General features: G+C 43.4%; 1 protein-coding gene across 4 annotated transcripts in view; it reads right to left on the bottom strand.

Moving 5' to 3' along the window:
• Ralgapa2 (Ral GTPase activating protein catalytic alpha subunit 2) overlaps positions 1-21,030 on the bottom strand; it is a 300,697-nt gene that overhangs the window by 181,655 nt on the left and 98,012 nt on the right. For all 4 annotated transcript variants that reach the window (XM_023720114.1, XM_023720115.1, XM_023720113.1 and 1 more), the window contains 4 exons: positions 19,692-19,840; positions 15,538-15,649; positions 11,170-11,407; positions 9,915-10,079 (listed from right to left, as the gene is read on the bottom strand). In XM_023720114.1, the coding sequence (XP_023575882.1) occupies positions 9,915-10,079; positions 11,170-11,407; positions 15,538-15,649; positions 19,692-19,840 (664 nt within the window). The remainder of the gene's footprint in view (positions 1-9,914; positions 10,080-11,169; positions 11,408-15,537; positions 15,650-19,691; positions 19,841-21,030) is intronic.

Raw genomic sequence — 21,030 nt, 5'->3', positions numbered from 1 at the left:
AAAAAAAAAAAAAAAAAAAATCAAAACAAAACAAATAAATGGTTGAGAGCTGTAAATCATTTGCAATTTTAGGCCTAAGAAGGAAAGAAGGATTCAACAGTCCAGAAGATACAAAGAATGGGTAATTTACATGTGAGGAGAGCACATGCACATAATACACACACACACACACACACACACACACACACACACACACTCATACACCATAAAGATGAGAGAAACTAAGAATTTTTAGTGCATTATTCCTTCTAATAGAGACAGGAACAACTATCCAAAGTAAACTGCTCCTTAATGCATTTTTTGTAGGGGGGTACAGGGAATAGAACTTGGCACCTTACACTTGCCAGGAAGGCACTTATGCCACTGAGCTATCTCCCCGGTCCTTAATGCTTTTTTCGATACCATGGATTTACTGCCTTTTAAAATGTTGAATTAATCACTAAATGACCCACTAGTACTTTTAGAGAATCAGTATAAATACAAAATAAGACCACCAAAGATGAGCTGGGGCCACTAGATGATCTCAGGACCACAGCAAATTATGCTGCTCCTCAGGGAATGAGCTCCTTCCTAGGTTGTTTCTAAGATGTGCAGCTCCTTTCAGTCTCTCAAAGCCTAGAACATCATGCCATCCTCTCTCTAGTGTCACAGCTGCAGGACTGTGTTATCTCTCTCCCAGATCATTTTCACAATTACTGAGTTGTCCCTGTCCCCCTCTTTGTTATCCTCGTGTCTATTTTCTTTGAGGCCCAAACAGGTCCCTCTAAAACAAAGGTGTGCCACTGCTCTAGAACTTATACTAATTTCCTGATTTTAGTGCAAATCAGTGGCCTTGGGGTCAGGGAGATGACTCAGTGAAATAAGCACTTTCCCGGCAAGTGCAAGGGTCTGAGTTCAATCCCTAGTTCAAAAAAAAAAAAAAAAAAAATCAGTGGCCTCTCACAGGGGGGACGTAGCCTGTGCTGGTCTCCTGGCACCTGCTGCCCCACGGTGGCTCCAGGAGCTCTTGTCCCAGCGGTCCTGACCTGCCTGTGGCTGCTGCTTTCTTCTTCATGCTGTCCTGTCCCTGGCACTGGCCTCAGCCCTACCCCCTCCTCTCTGAGGTGCTGCCCCACCACATCTCCCCCAGGCCCCACCACAGGACCCTGCATATAAACCCTGCCACTCTGCGTCCCCCTGGTGCCACATTCGCTGATGTTGCCATAAGCCTCTGCACTAAATAACCATGAATCTGTGTGTTCTCCAAAAGCTGCAGGCACAATGTTTCTTTTTTATGGTACTAGAAATTGGACTCAGGGCCTTCACTCTATATCCCCAGCACCCTCCTGTTGTTATCTCCCTCCCCCCCCCTTTTTTTTTACTTTGAGACTAAGGTAAAAAGGCTAAGTTGCCCACGCTGAGCTCAAACTTATGATCTTCCTGCCTCAGCCACCCAGAAGGCTGGAATGACAGACAAGACCTTTAGTCCCTCTGAGAAGAGACCAATTGGATTTGGCCTGTGTTCTCTCTGCTGCTGTATCTCCCCACTCAACCCTGAAAATGGAGACTTGCCCCTTAATCTGAGCTGGGAGCCAAAGCCATGAGTCCCCTAAAGAAGCAGCTATATGTAGGGCGATTCTAAACTTAACACACAGGATTTCCACAAAGGGTTGCTATTATATATTTCCTATTGAAACAAAAAATCCATTTTATAGTATTCTAATGGAGTTACAAGACCTGAAAATCAGGAAATTTGAGAAAGTTCTAGAGCACAGTCTAGGTGTATGATGGAAGTGAGCATGAGGGGTCAGGAGAGACAGGCGAGGTGGCGAGAAGGGACAGTCCATGAGCGCCACCCTTCCCAGGGGCCTGGATGCCCTTTTCTCACAAAGCCACAGAAAAGCACAGGCATAGGCGCACGTGTCTACCCGCACACCCTAGGTCCAGAGCCGGCCCTTTACTGGGTCTCCTTCCAGAAGCCCCTCCCCACCTCCGCCATCTTTCACTACTTAATCTGCTTACACAGATGCTGCCACCTTCTGGGAAAAGATATTTGTTAATCCAATACCAGTAGAGGGAGCCAAAGAGCTGGTGGGAAGAGTTGGTTTTAGTCTCTTAAGCTTGATGCCAAAATTGCTAGATGTTGGTTCCAGGCCCATGAGCAGAACAAATAAGAGCTGAGCCAGCGCTGGCTGCTTCTGTGCACAGATACAGAGCATCACCATCTGGTGGGCCAGAGTACAGCCACAGTACTGTAGCCTCGGGATCCAGGTCCCCAGCGGTCCTCTGCACAGCAGATGGGAAGAGCCTGCATCCAGGGCTGGTCCCTGCCCAACAGGCAGGCCTCCTGCACTCTTAGGACTTGTGCAGTAAAACTGTCACGAGGGACTTCAGATAGAAAATCCTTGGCCTTGTGAAAGGAGAAGGGGTGTGGGCCGCGGTGTTGGTGGGAGGGGCATCCTGGCGCTACTTGGCCTCTGTGTGGCTAGGCCCTGAGTTGGAGATGTTGGAGAAAAGAGAATTTCCAGTTATCCTTAGCCCAAACATAAAGCCAGTTTGTAAGTGTGTACTTCTAGGCCCTTTTTTCATCCTTGCACTGAGTATGTACTCAATACTTGGCTTACATAAATGGACAAACAAGTGACACATTCTGGCATGGTCCCTCTGTGACAGTGCTTGGGCTCCCTCTGCTGGCACCTTATTTGTTAAGGAGGAGCAGCTGTTGTATGGCTGCCCTGTCCCCCAGTGTCATCGAGTCAAGATTTTGTAATAATCACTGCAGAAAAGAAGCAATCCAAGTTATATAAAAACAGCAGGCTGAATCTTGGACTTGATGCATTGCCTGTTTTGACCATTACACAATGCCTGTTTGATCTACTTCAAAGACACAAATTCTAACCCCATCACCAATTCATTACTTTTTCAAAAGCCTCGCTTACCCAATAACCCTAAATTTAAAAGCACTTTCTCATTTCTTGATGGTATAGATTACACAACACTATTACTAAACCACTACTTTCTAAGTATCCATTCAAAAGATCAGAAAAATGATCAAAGAAGGGTGACTTAACTGCTTTTCCTACTGAGAGAACAATCCGCATGATTAGGCCAAGTGTGTAAGCTCTTTAGTGATTTTTTTCCTCAAGCATCTGTTTTTAAAAGCAATTTCACTCGTTCTTTAAGGCTTCCTTAATCAATCTTATTAAATAGAAAGATTCATTCTTTAACAGTCAAAATTATATGTTCCATTTACTCCTGGTACAAGGTTGCATAAGAAAAACTAAGAGTATAACTTTCAAAATTTTGAACATCAAACAGGGTAACTACTTGAAACTCTAGGAAGCACAAGAGGAGGAATACAGTCATTCAGTACCTCAAGGTTTCCCCAAGGTGGAGACTTCCCAAGGCCAGACAGCCCTGGTCCTGTCAGAGCCCCAAGTGAGGTGTGGAGCCAGCCAGGCAAGGCTTCTCACTGGGACCCGAAGCCTTTCTAGAAGAGAAGGCAGTTGATCCTCTGCCACTCTTATGATGCTCCTCAAAGAAAACAGAATCTGCCGTCCTCATGGACTATCAAGGCAACAGACTGATAAATGTCCCAACTGAAACTTTCAGCTGAAACTTCGAACAGCTGAAAATGTTCCCACAAAGGAACAACTAGCAGACTACCTCTTACAGCGCTCTCCTCTCCTCTCCCCCCTCTCCCCCTCCCCTCCCTCTCCCTCTCCCTCTCTATCTCTCTTTCTCACCCTCTCTCCCTCTCTCTCTGTGTATATAACAAAGTTATTCACACTGATGGAAACATATGGTTACCAGTCTCCCAAAATACAAACAATAGCTCCTTTCCCCCAACACAATTAACTCCCCAAATTCTGTTGCTGCCAAGCAAACAGTTCCCTAAGGGTCAGACTGACATATCATAGAGTCTAAAGGGAACTCTGTCTTTCTTGCTTATACGACTAAAACAATTTTGGTGGGTGGACTACTTCAACTCACAGGTTAGACTACTTTCACAGATTAGAAACAGAAATAGGAAACATTAAGCAAAAATAAAACTAGCAAGCATTGATATGGCAGCAAACCTGTGGTCAGAAAGAAAACCTCAAAGTGCTGGTTATGGTGGTGCACATCTATAATTCCAACACAGTGGTAAGCTGAGGCAGGAGGATCACTAGTTTGAAAGCAGCAGGGGAAAATAGTAATTTTGAGAGAAACTATCTCAAATATAAGAAATAAAAATGGGCTAGAGATACAGCTCACCAGGAAGGCAGTGGGTTCAGTCCAGAGTACCACTAAAACAATTTCTTTATTTGCATGTATCAGTGAGATTAGAAAGATATGCCCAGGCACTGGGATTTAAAGTGGAGCTGGTGGGATGCAAACTCAATCCTCCGCACTGCCAAGCAGGGGTGGCTGTATACACTGACTGGGGCCTGCTGTACACTGCTCTTGGCCCAGTCTTTTGAAAGGACAGTCATAGAGGACAATGGCATCATATTTTCTGTAATAAAGAATGGCTGGCATCAGCCTAAGAAAGAGGCTGCTATCGGAGCTGTGAGAGGAGCAGGAGCTCTCCAAATCACTCTGCCACATCCCTTCACCCTTTGTGCTCCAGGGACAGTAAAAGAAGAAAATCAGACCTAGTCAGGCAGCTCCATTTTGTGCTGTAGTGGGGATTTCTGCCACGTCCTTGCTGCAAGTTGGCTTGGGTGCTACAGGATGTTTCGCAGGCCCGTGGCTCCCACCCACTGGCTATCAGTGGTAGCACTGCACCAAAACACCTCCAGACATTGCCCAAACTGGCCCAGCCAAGAACCACTGCTCTAAGGCATTCAGTGTCTATTGGAACCATGTAAATATATATAAGGAACCAACCATCTGAGTAAATAAAATGTAATGCTGAGAACAAAAAATTCCAAATGAACCTACTAATACAAGGAAGAGATATTTGTGAAAAAAACATTCCAGAAAAACTAATTTAAGAAAGTGAAACAATATGGAAATAATGCAGACTATGAAATAAAATTTTTCATCAAGAAAAAAATCCTTTCGGGTACGTATCAGTCAAATGGGGAGCAAAATTATTTAAATATTTTATTAATTATCTCTAAGAGCAAGACTTTCTGCAAAACCAAATAATCAAGCAATTAGTGGTCACCAGTAACTTAACTGATGGTTGACTGCTTCTCCATATACCATTCTTGTTGTTTTTTCCAACTTCAGCATTTCTTAAAGTCGTCTAAGAAGCTATTGTTCTCAGTTTCAGTGCAAATAACTTCTTTCCTCATATTTGATAAATTAATATAGCATTTTACACAGCCATCAGAGGACTTACGTTTTAAATTTGTTTTGCCAAACTACAATGTGACATAATGTATTGCTACAGAGAGCCACAATTATGTTACCTCCCATATTTAAAAACAATGTCAGATTTCTGACGTTACAAACTGCATGAAAACATTTTCTTCTTTAATAAGAACATTTATTTTGTCTTAAAATCACTGAAAAATGTCTAGATATAGATGTAATGATTGATTATAGAAAAGTGAATCCTTTTGTTGAGGTAAGTAGGACAAAAATCACTTGGTACTGTAACACCATTTGATACAATAACTGTACATATTTACGATATATAATGTATTGTCTTGATTCGTATATACATTGAATGATGACTGTATCAGGGTAATTAGCATATGTGTCACTTCAAACTTTTAGAAAGCTTTATGATGAATATATTCAAAACCTTCTCTTCTGTAACAACTGATGGTTGACTGCTTCTCCATATACCATTCTTGTTGTTTTTTCCAACTTCAGCATTTCTTAAAGTCGTCTAAGAAGCTATTGTTCTCAGTTTCAGTGCAAATAACTTCTTTCCTCATATTTGATAAATTAATATAGCATTTTACACAGCCATCAGAGGACTGACATTTTTGAAATTATTTTGAAATGTGCAATCACTATTGTAAACCATATTGATTCACCCTTCTGTACCATGTGCTGTAACATCTTTTAAAAAAAATGGTGTCTAATATGACTAACTTCAATTATCAGCTGCTAAATTTCATGGAGTATATATATTTGTCTTGGAAAGCAGCACTTTTTAGCATTCTTTCACTCAATTTTCAATTATCAGTATGAATTTGCATAAGCTAATCATTTTATATATATATATATGATTTACCAGCTATAAGGAAATCTTATCTTCATAATTATCCAGTATTTTCTTTCTTTCTTTCTTTCTTCCTTCCTTCCTTCCTTCTTTTTTTTTTTTTTTTTGAAAGGTTTAGTAAGCATTCTAGTACTGATATGCTCAAAACATTTGTAAAATTTTTTTAAGAATTCCCCTACTTTCTGTAGGAACACTACCCAAGACACATGAAGGCAGGTATCACATTGCAACTATTGAAAAGCATGGGACTAAAACAGCTTCCTATCCTCAAAGGGCAGCAGGTCCCAGAAGTCTCTGTTGACTAACTCCTATCCAACATCTGAGCACATAAACACAGTTATCAATGTCCACTGGTGCTAACTCAGCACAATGGCAGGCAGCGTGCATGGTGTGGCAACAGTGGAAAGCCCAGAGGATGAGAGAAAAGGCCAGGGACAGGAAGGGACACACGAGACGGCGTTACAGTACCTGAAAGCCTGTGAGAGCAAGAGGAGTAAGAGAGACCAGGTAAGAGAGCGCTCACGGTGTGGAGCAGGAGCGGGACGCTTTTAGTGGCAGGCAAAGCCTCAGGGAGGTGAACACAGTTGCTGATAGACTGGCTTCGCTTAGCTTCCGGGAGAGATAAAGTGATATCATGTCAGAAGCATATCAAGACCTTTCACTGCTTATTATTCTATTTCTGGGCTCTCCTTACATATTGAAAGGAGGTCATTTTAAACTTTAAAGGAAGTCAGTACAGAGTACAGTATTTAATCACAGGCTAAATAAATACAGCCAACTTTCAGTCAGTCACTCTGAGGAAGGAGTGGGCAACCCCAGGGAACCCATTTTAGTCCACAGTGCCTTCTACACTAGGCCTTCTTCTACTCTGCATCAGTCACATTTGGGCTGTTTCTTCAGGCAGACAAGATGATCCCTTTTCCCTCCTGCGGGTCACACATAGGCCAGGGTGAGAGGAGAAAATAATGTCTGAGATGAAAATCCTTCTATATGGAACAAGTAACTCAGAAACTGGTTTGCTGAGAGATGACTGTATTCAAAGCAACTCTTCTGTAAATTAAGATATCCTAAAGGATCAAGAACACATGAGGGTCAAGTTGAACATTAAAAGATTCAGTACATGAAAACAATGTTAAAAATATGCATAAAACACCCTGCTGTACGATATTTCATACTTATTAAACACATATTTTCTTGGTATCTTCTTCATGGTATTTTCTAAGTTTTCTGTATACTAGTAGTAAAAAGAAATATTTCAGGAAATGGGTGAACAGAGGAAGGAAGAGAACATGTTTCATATCGATAAATCACACTCTATACAACCATTTCATCCTTAAACATACGTATAAAAGTTTATTTTGCTATATTATTTTTATGTATTTCTATTATTTACATGATAAAACAAACTACAAGTGAAAGTGGCAAAATTGAAAAAGTGAAACAAATCTTTTACTTTATTGTTCTCCCACTTTGCCTATTAAAATTCTCAGCAAGAAGACAAACCACATCGTGATTACAGTGTGAGCCATGTAGAAAAATGGCATTAAAATGCCAAACTGGAGCCAGAGAAATAGCTTGACAGTCTAAGCACCTGCCTGGCAAGCACAAGGACCCGGGTTTGATCCCTGGTACCTCATGCCATGCCTGCCCCAGGAGCACTGTGCTAGCCAGGAATGATGGCGCACACCTGTAATCCCAGTGCTGGGGAGGCTGAGACAGGAGGATCACTATGAGTCCAAGACATGTGGCAAAAGCCTATACCAAAATAAATAAATATATAAATCTTAAAAAAAAAAAAAAAAAGCCACACTGGCTCACTTCAAATTTCCTAAAAGATCTGTGCATCTCTCAATATGTCAGGCTTTCATTTAAGTATTGCTTTAAAAGTTTTCCTGTTAAAAATCAAATGATTCTCCTTTCCCTAAATTTTAGAAATGATAAAATATGGAATGTTTTGTGTGAAAATGTTTCTGTAGGAACACTACCCAAGACACATGAAGGCAGGTAACACATTGCAACTATTAAAAGCTCTGGTCACTCACACACTTGAAACATCTCAGTTCTGACCATCATTTAACCCTGGGAAGGAGTATTTCTTTAGGACTGCTCACCAGGTCTCTGGGGTTGGCTTGTAGTACTCTCTCTGTTAAACTCATGGTCATTTCTCTACTCTGCAACTGTATGAATTGTATTTTAAGTTTCACCTTCATTATCTTTCAAAGGTTATGTTTCCAATTTTTAAAAATTACAAGACACTGCTCCAGGGCCAGGCTTGGTGGACATAGACATACATTCCCCAAAGGCTTTCCTCTGGGAGCACTAACAAGCATGACTTGGATGGCTGAACAGTGCTGAGTTTTGGGGGTTTTTTTTATTTATTTTTTTTTATGGAACCAGGGATTAAACTCAGGCCCTTGCACTTGCCAGGGAAGCACTTATTCTGCTGAGCCAACTCCCCGGCCCCTTATACTGAGTATTTTTAACACACTGGTGCCTCTACCATGCAGGTAGTTTACAATACCTTCTGGGAATGGGGTGCAATGTCTTCAGAGGCTGTATTGGCCACAGAGTGGCACAGAAGTACTGAGTGTACAGTAACCTGCTGTTGTTAACATGTGAGACTAAAGTTTAACAAGTGCTTTGCAAAAGCACTTTTATTGTCACGGGGATACAAAGGCAGCATGGGGCAAAGGAAGTCTGGGCCGTTCAGGTAAGATGCTAAGTTTTGTCAAAACCTTCTGACCTCCTTCTGTGAAGGATCCAGGGACAGAAGAAAAGTGTTTTTAGGGATTAGAATGAGACAGAAAATTAGTGAATCAGTGTCCTCAAAAGCTGCATGGTAGCAGGAATGAATTCCCTCCTCAGGGGATAGTATGAAGGAGAGCAAGAAGATGCAGAACAGGAGGTTCAGCTAGGTAGTGTGGTAATTACCACCAAACGCTTTGCCAGAATCATGAGGCCTCTGAGTTAAAGGACATTTTCATTAAAAACTCCAACAGCATTCTAAATGATCTTTATTAATCTTTCAATAAGCACTACAAAGAATGGTAAACTTGCGTCTTTACTTCATGGCCAGGGGGACTTAGGATTTTCTGAAGTCAACATGCTGAAAGGCAATTATAATTGCTTGGTATTATCAGGAAACTGAGATGTGGTTACTTTAAACATACGCTACAGCCTCAAAGCCACTGCGGAGAAAACCATTCGTACTCATTAAATATTGGCTGTATACTTTAAGAGTTTTTTTCCTCTTTGTATGTATGAGTAAAATTCAGCACAGCAGTAAGATCAGCTAGTTCTTGGTCAAGTTCTTGTTAATTCAAATACTCTGTAAGACAACATCCATCCACAGGCACAAAAACTTCAATTTTCCAAAGAAGCAAAACACAAAAATGTCTCTATCCAGTCCTGAAAAGTGAGTACATCCTCCTTTTTCATCCCCAGAATGGTTACAGGTTCTTTTGAGATCATCACTGGCTTAATGAGGATAATAATGTGACTAATGGGGCATTCTTCAAAAACAACCCTCTATTTCTTCTATTTTATACAAATGTCTCACTCAGTGTTAACAACTGAAAGTGTTTTTCACAACTGAGAGCTTTGAGGATTAAATATCAAGAGCCGTGATCTGAAAAGTAACTAGAATAGATGCCAAAAATATGGAGAAATGTTTCACCTAAATTCTGAGTAGAATTTTAAAACATTTTATTCCTGAAGTCCCTATTAGATAACAGCTACGTTTCTCAGAACTATTTAAATCATCACTTACCAGTTGCCTTTTGGCGGACATTGTTTCTTGCCTTTTCTACTCCTGGTGCCCCAGATGTGGTGGCACTCCTGAACCGCATGGGTTCAGTCACGTCTGGGTGGCTCCGCCAGCTGAGAGAAAAGGATCTTCCTACAGTGGTCCCTTTCTGTGAATCCAGAACACAGCCTATGGACAAAAGGTGAGAAAACAGTCTGAACGCTGAACTCATCTCCATTCCTGCATGCTCAGCCAGGATGTACACGGAGCAAAAGAGAAAAGCAAACTCCTGCTGCAGACGAGGGACACTTCCCCACAGCACAGTTCCAGTGGGTGACAGGCCAGCAACCTGAAAGTTCCTGTCACTGAATAATCTCCATCTTCATTATATTCACTTCAATATACAAAACAATGTATTAATAACCCTTTCTCATACAAGACAATGTCAAATAAAGCTGCAAAACAGTTCCCAGGACACTCCTAAAACCACTACTTATAAACCAAAACCTCAGAGATCCTGGTGTGAGAACAGCATTGCATCCTGACTCCAAATCCTTCACAAATCCCCAGGGAAATCTGACCATAAATCCTAATGGAGACTTGGTTGAAGCAATAAGATAATGAAAATCTATAAATAACATAACACCTTGGGGCCGGGGAGATGGCTCAATGGAATAAGCGCTTCCCTGGCAAGTGCAAGGACCTGAGTTCAATCCACGGTTCTGGGAAAAAAAAAAAAAAAAAAAAAAAAAAATCCACATCATAACACCTTATTTTGGAAAAACTCCAAAAACAAGATAGCACTGCAAGCAGAAATTCACCTTCTCTGTCTCTCATATTGTTCTGATCAATTATTTCAGAGAAGTCAAGAACCCAAAATATAGGAAAAAAAGAGGCTTCAGATTTGGGCCCAGGTAGGTGTAATGAGCAGAGCAGCCACCCGTAGCTTGCTTTCACCACCAGTTCCTCTGCCTGTGTTTGTGGCTGTCATTCTTCTACTGCTTAGTAGTCAAGTGTTCCCATAATGGATATTTAAATCCTACTTTAGAATAAAGCAATGCAAATTAGAAACACATATAATGATCACTGTTTAAATAATTTGTTCTGTGCCACTGTGAAAAGTGTGTTTGCAAAGGGGGAGGGGAAAGAATATTGCAGTACAGTGAGGGTGTGCATGTGTTCCCAAGTGCACATGCGCACCAGCAGGGGACCGTCTATGGCAGTGTGCTACTCCTACAGGCGTGGAGATCTGCCCTTTGCTGCCCAGCCCCGGGCCTACCTTTGCCCCGCTGCTTCTTCTCTGTCTGCTCACTCAGCTTGTCCAGAGGTAGGTTTGTCATCTCAACTCCATACACAGTTCTTGCCAGCACCGCAGTCAGAGAGTCCATGATGTTGGCCCACTCGATAATGAGTTCCTCCCACTCAGTGAGGGAAGATAGCACGCCCAGAAAGTCGTCCCAGAGCTCCCGAGAGATGAACACACAGAGGTTTGCTCGGATCCATGCCACGATAAGCGTCTAAATCCAACCGCCACAAGAGAACCAGACAGGGAGAGGTGTAATACTGGACACGGTAGCTTGTTGCTATTATTAAAGTTGTTAAGATGAAAAATACTTTGGATGTAGCTTTTTAATTCTCAAAATTCATTTAACTGCAATCAGGATTCGGTTGTCACAGTGCACACCATGACAGGTCCAGTACTGTTCCAGAGCATGTGCTGGCCCAGCTGTGATGGGGAGCCCTCCTGCTACCTCCTGGGTATGAGTGCCTGCCCTGCTCACCAGAGGGTCCCAGGCTGCCTCTGCTCCTCCTCCAGAGGAGAAGAGCTCCCACAGTCCTGCTCCTCCTCCTGCAGAACATTGCTCTTCCCTTGGCTACAGATCTCCCTGGAGAGACAGACTCAAAAGGAGGCAGCATGCTCACTCCTTGTCCCCACCTCCCCGCTTCCCGGACTCCTGGACCACAACTCCACTGGGTCTGTGCACACAGAGCCCAAGTAATACCCTAGCCTCCTGCCTTCTCAGGCTCCCTCCAGAGCTGCACTCATGAGGCCAGGGCCTTGCTGAGGGTGGTGGCCCCGACTGGACGGCGGTGCACTTCTGGTTCTTTGCATGGGCGCACCCTGTCCTGCTCTGGCCGTCTCCCAATCTAATGCCTACTCATCTTGCAGGTAGCAACATGAACTCCTGTCCTCCAGAGATGGCAAATTACACATAGATGTTTTAAAAGATAAAAAACTTCTAACACAGACACAGGAAAACTGAAAAATATGAATCTGTCTATACTTCGGCAGACCTTTTCTGACTACATGAAAAAGAATATTTAAAGTAACTTTATAAAAAACACTTCTGTGTTTTTCAATTCATGTTTACTATACTTTTAAAAAAAATAAAAATGCAAAGTAGAACCACAATAGTTATAAATATACATACATATATATATATATATATTATCAAAACAATTGATTTAAAATCTGGTGCTAATATGAATAAATTTTTAAGATTAAGAATCATGTGAAAGAAAATTATGAATACTTCATTGAATATTTTTTATTATTATTAAAATGTCAGCTTCTAGCTGTTCATTTATACACTGCCATTTTCATAAGGAGTTTGAGGCCACTACCAGCAAGTATATGCATACAATAAAAACGATCCAAATATAACAGTAAATACTGGTCTAGCAATGAATATCAGTGTGTTATAAGATAGTAAATACAACCTCAACAGAACAGAAAAGAGGAGACACAGGATGTGGCTTGCGTGTGGGGAGCCCAGAAGACCAAGCCAGCTGCTGGGATGCAACAGGAGGCCCCGGGCAAAGGGATGCTCTGGCCTCACTTTGTTGATTAATTGTAAAACAAGGAAGAGATGGTTTCTGGCAGCTCTGAGACTACTGCTTCTGAGGAGCACTGACAGGTAACAGCTGTAACCTATAACAGCTTGCGACAGCATCATATACATGGAGCGATGGTGAAGGGGGGTTCAGAATGAGGAGAGAGGCTGGCCTCTTTGCAGATGACAGTGGGAGTCCTTCTCATCAATTCTGCAAAGGAGAGGGAAGGACAGAGACCCAGACAGGGTTGTGCCACTCACTTCACATGACCTGGAGCCAGACTGGCCTGGCACAGTTCCCTCAGACCTAACACTGCTGCCTAGCGCAGATGCTGTGTACAAACACCAACCCTCCAGGTGGGCATAGTGACACCTGCCTGCAATCCTAGCATGCAGAGGTTGAGGCAATAGGATTGTAACTTTAAGACCAGCTCAGACTACATAGTGAAACTGCCACTCAAAATAACTAAACAAACAACTAGATGAATTTTAAAGACCTGGCTGCCCTACACTGCCTGCCCACCTCTGTCACACACCAAGGCCCAGCTGGAAAGAGCAAGGGCACCTTTGGGGTCACAGTCAGCACTGACACAGATTAAGATGTCACTTCGGGCAATTACTTTAACTTGGTAAATATTTAAATTTCCACTGTTTGAAGAAATTTGCTACCTACTGACAGAAAAAGATAAAGTCTACAGGAAAGATCAAAAGAAGATAAAGTTAATAGTAATTTAGAAATTCCTTATCTTCTTTAATAGTCTAAAAATTAATTTTTTTTAAAAAAGCAAGTACCTGGACATTATAGACAGTTATGCGACCAGCGAATCATAATAAGCACACTTTCTCTGCAGCATGGCACAAGACAATGCCACCTGACAGCCTCCTGAGCTGTCCACACAGCTCCCTTCCTTCTTCCTCTGGGTCTCACATAAGGGCTTGGGAGGTCAGCAGATGACCATGAATCCCAAGAACCCATACTGACCCAGCACCACCCCCAGTGGAAGAAAGGAGTCCTCTCTTGACTGCACAACAGCCATGAAGCCATGAAGCCCAAAAGTGCCAGCAGCCTCCCTCCGAAACAACTACGATGACCTCAGAATCATAAACATGAATCCAAAAAATAGTCTCCACAGAAGATCTCACAAGATTTCTCCATTAATGAGGAAATTTTCCCCTAAAATCCAAACAAACAAATGAAAAGCCCCACAACTGCAGACTGCATTCTTGCTTAATTCTGCACCAAGTTCACTCTCTAATCCCATGGCACATAAGGGGCAGGGCAGACAGCTGGTGAGGGGAGGCCTGTGAACTGGCCAGACAGACAGTGCCTCAGCTCTGGTACACTGGGCAGCAGGGCCTGAGTGCTTAGGAGGGGGCTGGCCTCTAAACCTCTGTGCAGAGCCAGGAGAGCAGAGTCCCTACGCATGGGAGGGACAGCACTCAGCTACAGCAAAACAAAGGTGGGCAAGGGCAAAAACACGTGCAGGATCCTCTGCACCCCACAAAGTAGGTGAGGCCACCAGGGTAAAGGAGAGATATTTAGGAAGCAAGTAACTGTCTGCTCTGCAGCTTCACAGTCCTGTCAGCAAGCCAAGATCATAATCACACTAACATTGCTAGTTGATATGAACAGCTGGGTCTTCATGGGTTACCATGGAAACATTTAGCTTTAAAGAATAACTTCTCTTTCTGTCACCTTCACCTGCATGTGCTACCTGCTAGGCTACATCTGTTCCTTCCAGCCAACTGTGAAAGGATGGTAGTGTCCTCTCCTTGCTCCTAGGCAGGCCAGCACCAGGTGTACCATGCTTCTTCCCCCAGCCATGTCCAACACCTTTACTCACGGAGAAAGTCACCTCTTTCCAAAGCCCTTCACACTGCTTTCTTTCTGAAATGTCCTTAAGTTCCCAACCCCCTCAACTGTGGGGAGTGCTGCAGTGGGCCTCTGCCCTGGGGCCTGGGTGTGTCTACCCTCACAGGTGTCCCCCAAGCCAGCCCACTCACTCCTGCTCCCTCCCTGGTGCTGGAGAGCCACAAGAACAGAGTCCTGCCTGACCTGCTGTGTGTGGGAGGTCAGCCCCGTAGTTCTCCTGTCTCCCACCGTGCTGTCCTCCTCTGGACCATCACACTGATGAGCAAATGCACTTGGTGCGGCCACCCTAGCCCTACCCACACATGCACTCTGCCACACCCAGGCCTCTTGCAGGCCTCATGCGTGTTCACTTTCTCCACTGCCTGGCTTGCATTTTCTCCTCCACTTGCTCATTCTCAACTGCCTACATAAGAGCCAGAGGTCTCCTGGCTACTGTCCTCTTCTCCCGGTGCCCAGGCACCCACCTCTGGCTGTCCTCCAGCTTGTTGGCTGCCCTTTCTCAGCATCTGGGCCTGCCTCCCTCCCTTCTGCCAGCTCTGGAGAGGTCTTTTCTCTGGCACGTGTTCAATCCCTAGAGGATGCATCCAGACCTGGGGCTTAACCACAACCTCGGAGCATACTGATGGCGCTCCAGTTTGCACCCATTCCCAGCTGCCATTTATCTTAAACCTCTCCAAATCTAATTGCTCTCCATCAAGGCCTTTGGCTCTTGACACCTTTGAAAGTTCTTCCATCAACAAGCAAGTCAGGAGGAAGCAGATGGCAAGAGGGAGGAAAGCCTAAAATCCAGTACTAATTGCATTCAGACAAAGCTAAGAAAGAGTATTTCTAAAAATCCAAATTTAATTTACTGTTATGCATAACATTCCAATGATTAACAGTCTTTTGCTTTAAATTTGATTCATTTCTTGCATTTTCAGTTTTAATAAAAAAGACTTACCCTAAACAGTAACCCTGCCAAGCTCTGGGCAAACAAGTCCTTTATTTGTTTATCCTTTGGCTTCTGCATGATAGCTTCTGTTATCCTGAGTAGTATTTGCAACATCTGCTCCCTGGGCCACCCAAAATAAAAGCTCAGATTAATAATTACATCTCTAAAGCACTTTACAGGTAAGAGAAATACTTTTAAGAATTCACCAACATTGACAATCATGTGTCATTCTAAATTACTGAAAGTCTATATTCTACTTAAATAACAAATACCACATTTTGTCAAAACAAGCTGTTCTATGCTGTGACTATACTACAGATGTGCCTCCCAAATCCACGCCAACAGGCAGGATAAGAGCTCCTGCCTTCCTGACTCTCCCTGCAGAAAGGACAGTGAGATGTGGAGGGGCAGCGCCAGCACCCTGGAGACACTGACTCCAGTGGGAACCAGCACAGCTGTCTTCAGCTTCCCACCCACGAGTCTACTTAACCTGGCACCTTCCTGTCTACCTTAGTAACAGAAAATGAAGTTCACTTTCTGGTCATGGTTCTGGGGACCCTGCAGTTAGTGTCACAGCACAACTGAGGTCCACAGTCTTGGTGCAGGCAGAGGGCTGGGAAAGGTCGCCCAGCCAACACACATGTGCTGGGGCCTGGAAGCTCTGACTGCACCTTATGCCCAGCCAGACAACCTGGCTAGGACGCTGCAGTCACGCTGCCCCAGCACGGCAGCTCTGGAAGCAGAGGTGCAATGTAAAAGTTCTCTGAAGAGCATACAGATCATGCAGATGACATAATACCACTAGTCACAGTAACAGCGGCTTGGGACAACAGATAACTTTTTCTGTGTACAGCTGGAGTTCTATTCCTCCATCCTAGTGTCTGCTCAGTCCTTCTTTCCTGGGTTCTACAGGAACACAGCACCCATGGTCTGCCATGTCCTCCCAGGGGAGGCGCTGGCTTCTGGGAAGTGTTCCCCATTAGCCCACACAGCTTTATTGCTCTCCTTGTAGTAAAGCAGGTGAATGGACAGAGCAAGGCAGCCAGGGTGAGACGCCCTCTAACTCCTGCTTTAGCTTCTCTGCCATGTTCTGTTCCCATCATGTGCAATGCTACACCTTGCCGGCCTCTTCAGGGCACGGTGACGCAAGGGGGCCATGTTCTCGGCAGCTGCTGCTGTCTCAGCCCTGGGCCCACACTCTCCAGGCACTCTACTCCACTTGCTCAGCCCTGCACATCCAGGGATTGTGGAAATGCAGAGGAGAAAGAGTGACCTTGTCACTGGTGATGTAGGCACAACTCTGAGGCAGAGGATGGAAAAAAAGGGCAGTGTGCTGTTCTCCAGGCAGGGTGCCCAGAGCCTGGTGGCAGAGGATGGCAGTACCTGGTGTCACTGCTGCCTGCCTATGGCACTCTAGGCTTCAGACAAGAAGCTTCACAACCATAACATGAGTTCAGTAAGAACCAGATACATCCAGGGTTCTATAAAAGATCTTGGCGGCGAAGCTTGTGTTAAAGCACACAGGCTTTGGATTCTAGGATCCTTGGTCCTTCCACATTCTAGGTCTGGACCTAGAGGAGTGAGGAGTACAGGAAATTCCTACATGGCTTCTCCTGTAGTTTGGAAACCCTTTCCTAACACAGGCAGGACATGCAGAGTGACCAGCCATCAGTTGGGATCACTGCTGCATCCTTGTGTTCCAGGAAACGCTGGCTCTTGCAGAGTCCTCCTTGAGGCTGCATTCTCAGTACGACACACGGGATGGGGGGTGGGGGAGGGCACCCTCCCTCAGCCCTAGAGCTGTGCATATCACCTCTCCCTCCACCTGGGGCCTAGAGAGCTTCTGGGAAAATAAGCTGAGTATGTGACACTGGTGCTCAGGAGGTCACAGCTGCTTCCTCCAGAGGCCTGTCCTGGGCTGCCCCAACTTCTGCCTCCCTTTCCCTCTCCTTCCTGGACGCACAACCTTTGACCTTGTCCTCCATCAGGGCTCCTGCCTCTCTCCTCCTACCAGGAAGGCTCCTGAGAGACCTAACCTGGACTGCTCACTCACAGCCCTGACACACACCCTGAGACTCCCTGCCTCCCCGCCAGCACTGAACTGCCTGAAGCTTCTGTTTACTGGGTTGCAGCTCTCCTGATGCAGGGCCTTGTCCACCCAGCTCCCCACTATAGCTGCACAGGTGGCTCCATAGGTACGTACCAGACAGAAAGAAAAAGTTCAAAGAGAGGAAAGGACAAGGGCAAGAGAGGGAGGGAAGATAGCAATCAGCTGGTACTTAAATATAGGGGAACATCTCTCTGAGAAGCAGGCCAGTACCTTTCTGTACTCTACTATTTTTATGGGTATTTGCATCTATTTTTATAATTTGTCTTTTTTTGGGGCCAGGGAGATGGCTCAGTGGAATAAGCGCTTCCCTGGCAAGCGCAAGGGCCTGAGTTCAATCCCTGGTTCCACAAAAAAGTTTAAAAAATAGAATAATAATAATAATTTGTCTTTTTATACTTTTACATGGAAACCTCTGAATTACTAAGAACAGAGCACAATTGCTCCTTTTTATTTCTGAGGGATTTCACCAAAATAAGAAGCCTATCAAAGTATCAAAATGTTACTGGAGGCATGGTATTCAGAAATCACAGTTGTCACAGGAAAGCATGAAGCAGTACCACTGATACGGCAGCAGTCTGAGGAGCATGCCACGTCTCTCAGCTGCAAGATGCCAGCATCTTTTTGCCCCTCCGTTTAAATGCTTCTGTGCACCACTCTAGTATTCCCAGCTTTCGGACAGCTTAACTTGGCAAACTGGAAAGATGAAGTTGGAATTTGTAGCTCCAAGTCATCATTTTGACACTTGCAGTTTGTAAGCCAGGGCTCCTCAGAGCCCGCCTTTCCATGGATTTCAAAAGGAAAGGGTTAGACTTGATGCCTGGCTGCCTCCTTGCCCACCAAGTGCACACAGACAAAGCACCATTCCTGCTGGTGGGGTGGCAGGGGAAACTCCGGGAAGGGAAGGCGGCTGCCAACTGGTATGTGGCTGTAGAGCTTGGAGCTGAGGCACAAAAGTGCTGGTACTTCCGCTGGGCAGGCTGGTAGGTTATAAGACAATGGGACAGACCTGAGAGGCAGCTTAAGGCAGAGCTGATCAGAAGGGAGTAGGAAGGAGCAGCAACTGCAGGGTTTCTGGTCTGCTGCTGAGAATACAGAAACACCTAGCAAGATGGAGTGGTATGCTCCCAGTTGTTACAGGCTGAGGACGGGAAATATCTAATGTACTGTTTACCTTGAAGAAAATAACTAACAGAGAAACACAAAATGAGAAAAGGGAAAAAAGGAAAAAATAATTTTATGAAGATACTGAAATTCTGACTGCACTGCTTAGTCATTTTTACAATCATCATTTAAAAGAATCGTTTTTTCAAAGTGAATTTAAGACATCAAATTGAAATGATAAAAATCCATTTGCTGCATTTCAGAGCAATTAACCTCTCCTGGGCTTACAAAGAATGATAGCATAAAACACCACACTACTTTTCCACAGAACTATCTGATGACATTTAAAGTGGATGGCATACTTTGTGTCTAGATGTCCCCTCTAAGCTTCATGCTGTCACAGGGCAGCTTCTAGAGTTTGTGATTCTTTCCTGACCCAATGCTGGGATTATGGGTGTGAGTGCTACACCTGCTGTGGGGCAGAGAGCCTGAAGGCAATATAAGGGTGGGAGAGAGGCTGGCTTGCTCCCTGCTGCTGCTCCCCTCCACCGCCATGAGCTGCTGCCCTCTGCCACATGCTGCCCTGCCTTGGGGCCAGCTGAGTATGGACTGAAGCCTCCACAAACTGGGACCTACATAAACCTTTCCTTCCTTCATTTCGGGTGTCAGGTACTTTTTTTAAGCAACAAGAGAAAAGTAACAGAGACAGTAGAAAAAAATCTACTATTAAGTAATATGACTATTTAGCTCAAGAGCATTTTAGCATAATGAAAATAAATGAACTATCAAAGTAATAAGTACTTTATCTTCCTCAAAATTCATAGAGACTGTTACAAAAGACTGATTATAGTTTTATTGTCAACTTTGTAAAACCATTAAGTAAATGGAAACTTCAACATTTTAACTGAAAATAAAAACATCTGTTTTACAATAAGATTTGAAATAAACTTACCACGTCTTTTTATTCATTGTAAGCTCCATTATCATACGCCTGAAAATAATCAGGACTGCTTTGCAAGCATCAACTTGTTCTTTTAAGAGAACAGGAACTTCAGCACAAGGCTCCAGCAAAAACACATTTGCAGCGTTCGTCAGAAATACCTGGCATCAGAAATTTTACATTAGAAAATAAAACTAAACTTACACAGCCGAACAAATCTTGCCTAAACATAATGATGCCACTTTCACCAACTTAACAGGAGAAACCGATGATGCAGTAAGGTACAAAATCTAAGTGGATTCTTTTTTTTTTTTTAAAGAATAAAAAAAAAATACAGAATTTCAAAACAAGGTAATAGGAACTTAACAGTGGTCATTATATTGCATATTGGTATCTTCAAAATAGTTGCTCAGATTATCAGGTACAGGCATGCAAGACTGATCAAACAATATAAGTACTAATTATTCCTTTCAGTGAACTAATAGAAATTAGTAGTACAGTTATCTTTTCCCCTCCTTTTCTCCTTTCCCCATCCCAGTTGTTTTTTCCTTTCCAGCAGTTTCTTTCCCTTTCACAATGTCTACTGTATCTTTTGGATCTTACTCTTTTAGTGTCTTATACTACAGAGACAATACAATGTTTACATATGTGGATCTGATTTATTTCACTTACGCATATGGTCTCTAGTTGCATCTAATTATCTATAAAAGCCTTGAGTTTGTCTTTCTTTAGAGCTAAATAATACTCCAATGTGTAAAAATACCACATCTTTTTTATCCATTCCTCAGTTGATGGGTATTTGGGTTCCTTCCAAGATTTATTTATGACAAATTGTGTTGATATAAACATGGGTGTTGATATAGTGCTGCAGTATGATGTTTTTAATTCTTCTGGGAAAATACCCAAAAGAAAAATAGTTGGATTGGATGGAACCTCGAATCCTAATTTTTTGAAGAACCTGCACACTGATTTCCATAGTGGTTGTACCAGTCTGCACTCCTACAACAGTGGAGAAGGGTTCCTTTTCCCCCACAGACCTGCCAGCATTTATTACTGGTTGATTTTTTGATGATAACCATTCTTTCTAGAGATGGAACCTCTGTGTTGTTTTAATTTGCATTTCTTGAATGACCAGTGATAGTGAACATTTTTCACATATTCACTTTCCATCTGTATTTCTTTATCTGAGAAATGTGTATTCATCTCAGATGCCCATTATTGGATTGGGCCTTTGAATTTTGGGTGCCAGGTTTTTAAAATTCTTTATATGTTTTATTTTTAATTTTATTTCTTTTTCTTTTTCTTTTTTTGACAGAAATGGGATTGAACTCAGGCCCTTGTGCTTGCCAGG

This window comes from Octodon degus, unplaced genomic scaffold (genome assembly GCF_000260255.1).
Source record: "Octodon degus isolate 3935 unplaced genomic scaffold, OctDeg1.0 scaffold00073, whole genome shotgun sequence".
NCBI classification, from domain to species: Eukaryota; Metazoa; Chordata; class Mammalia; order Rodentia; family Octodontidae; genus Octodon; species Octodon degus.
This window is presented reverse-complemented; position numbering and strand designations above follow the sequence as displayed.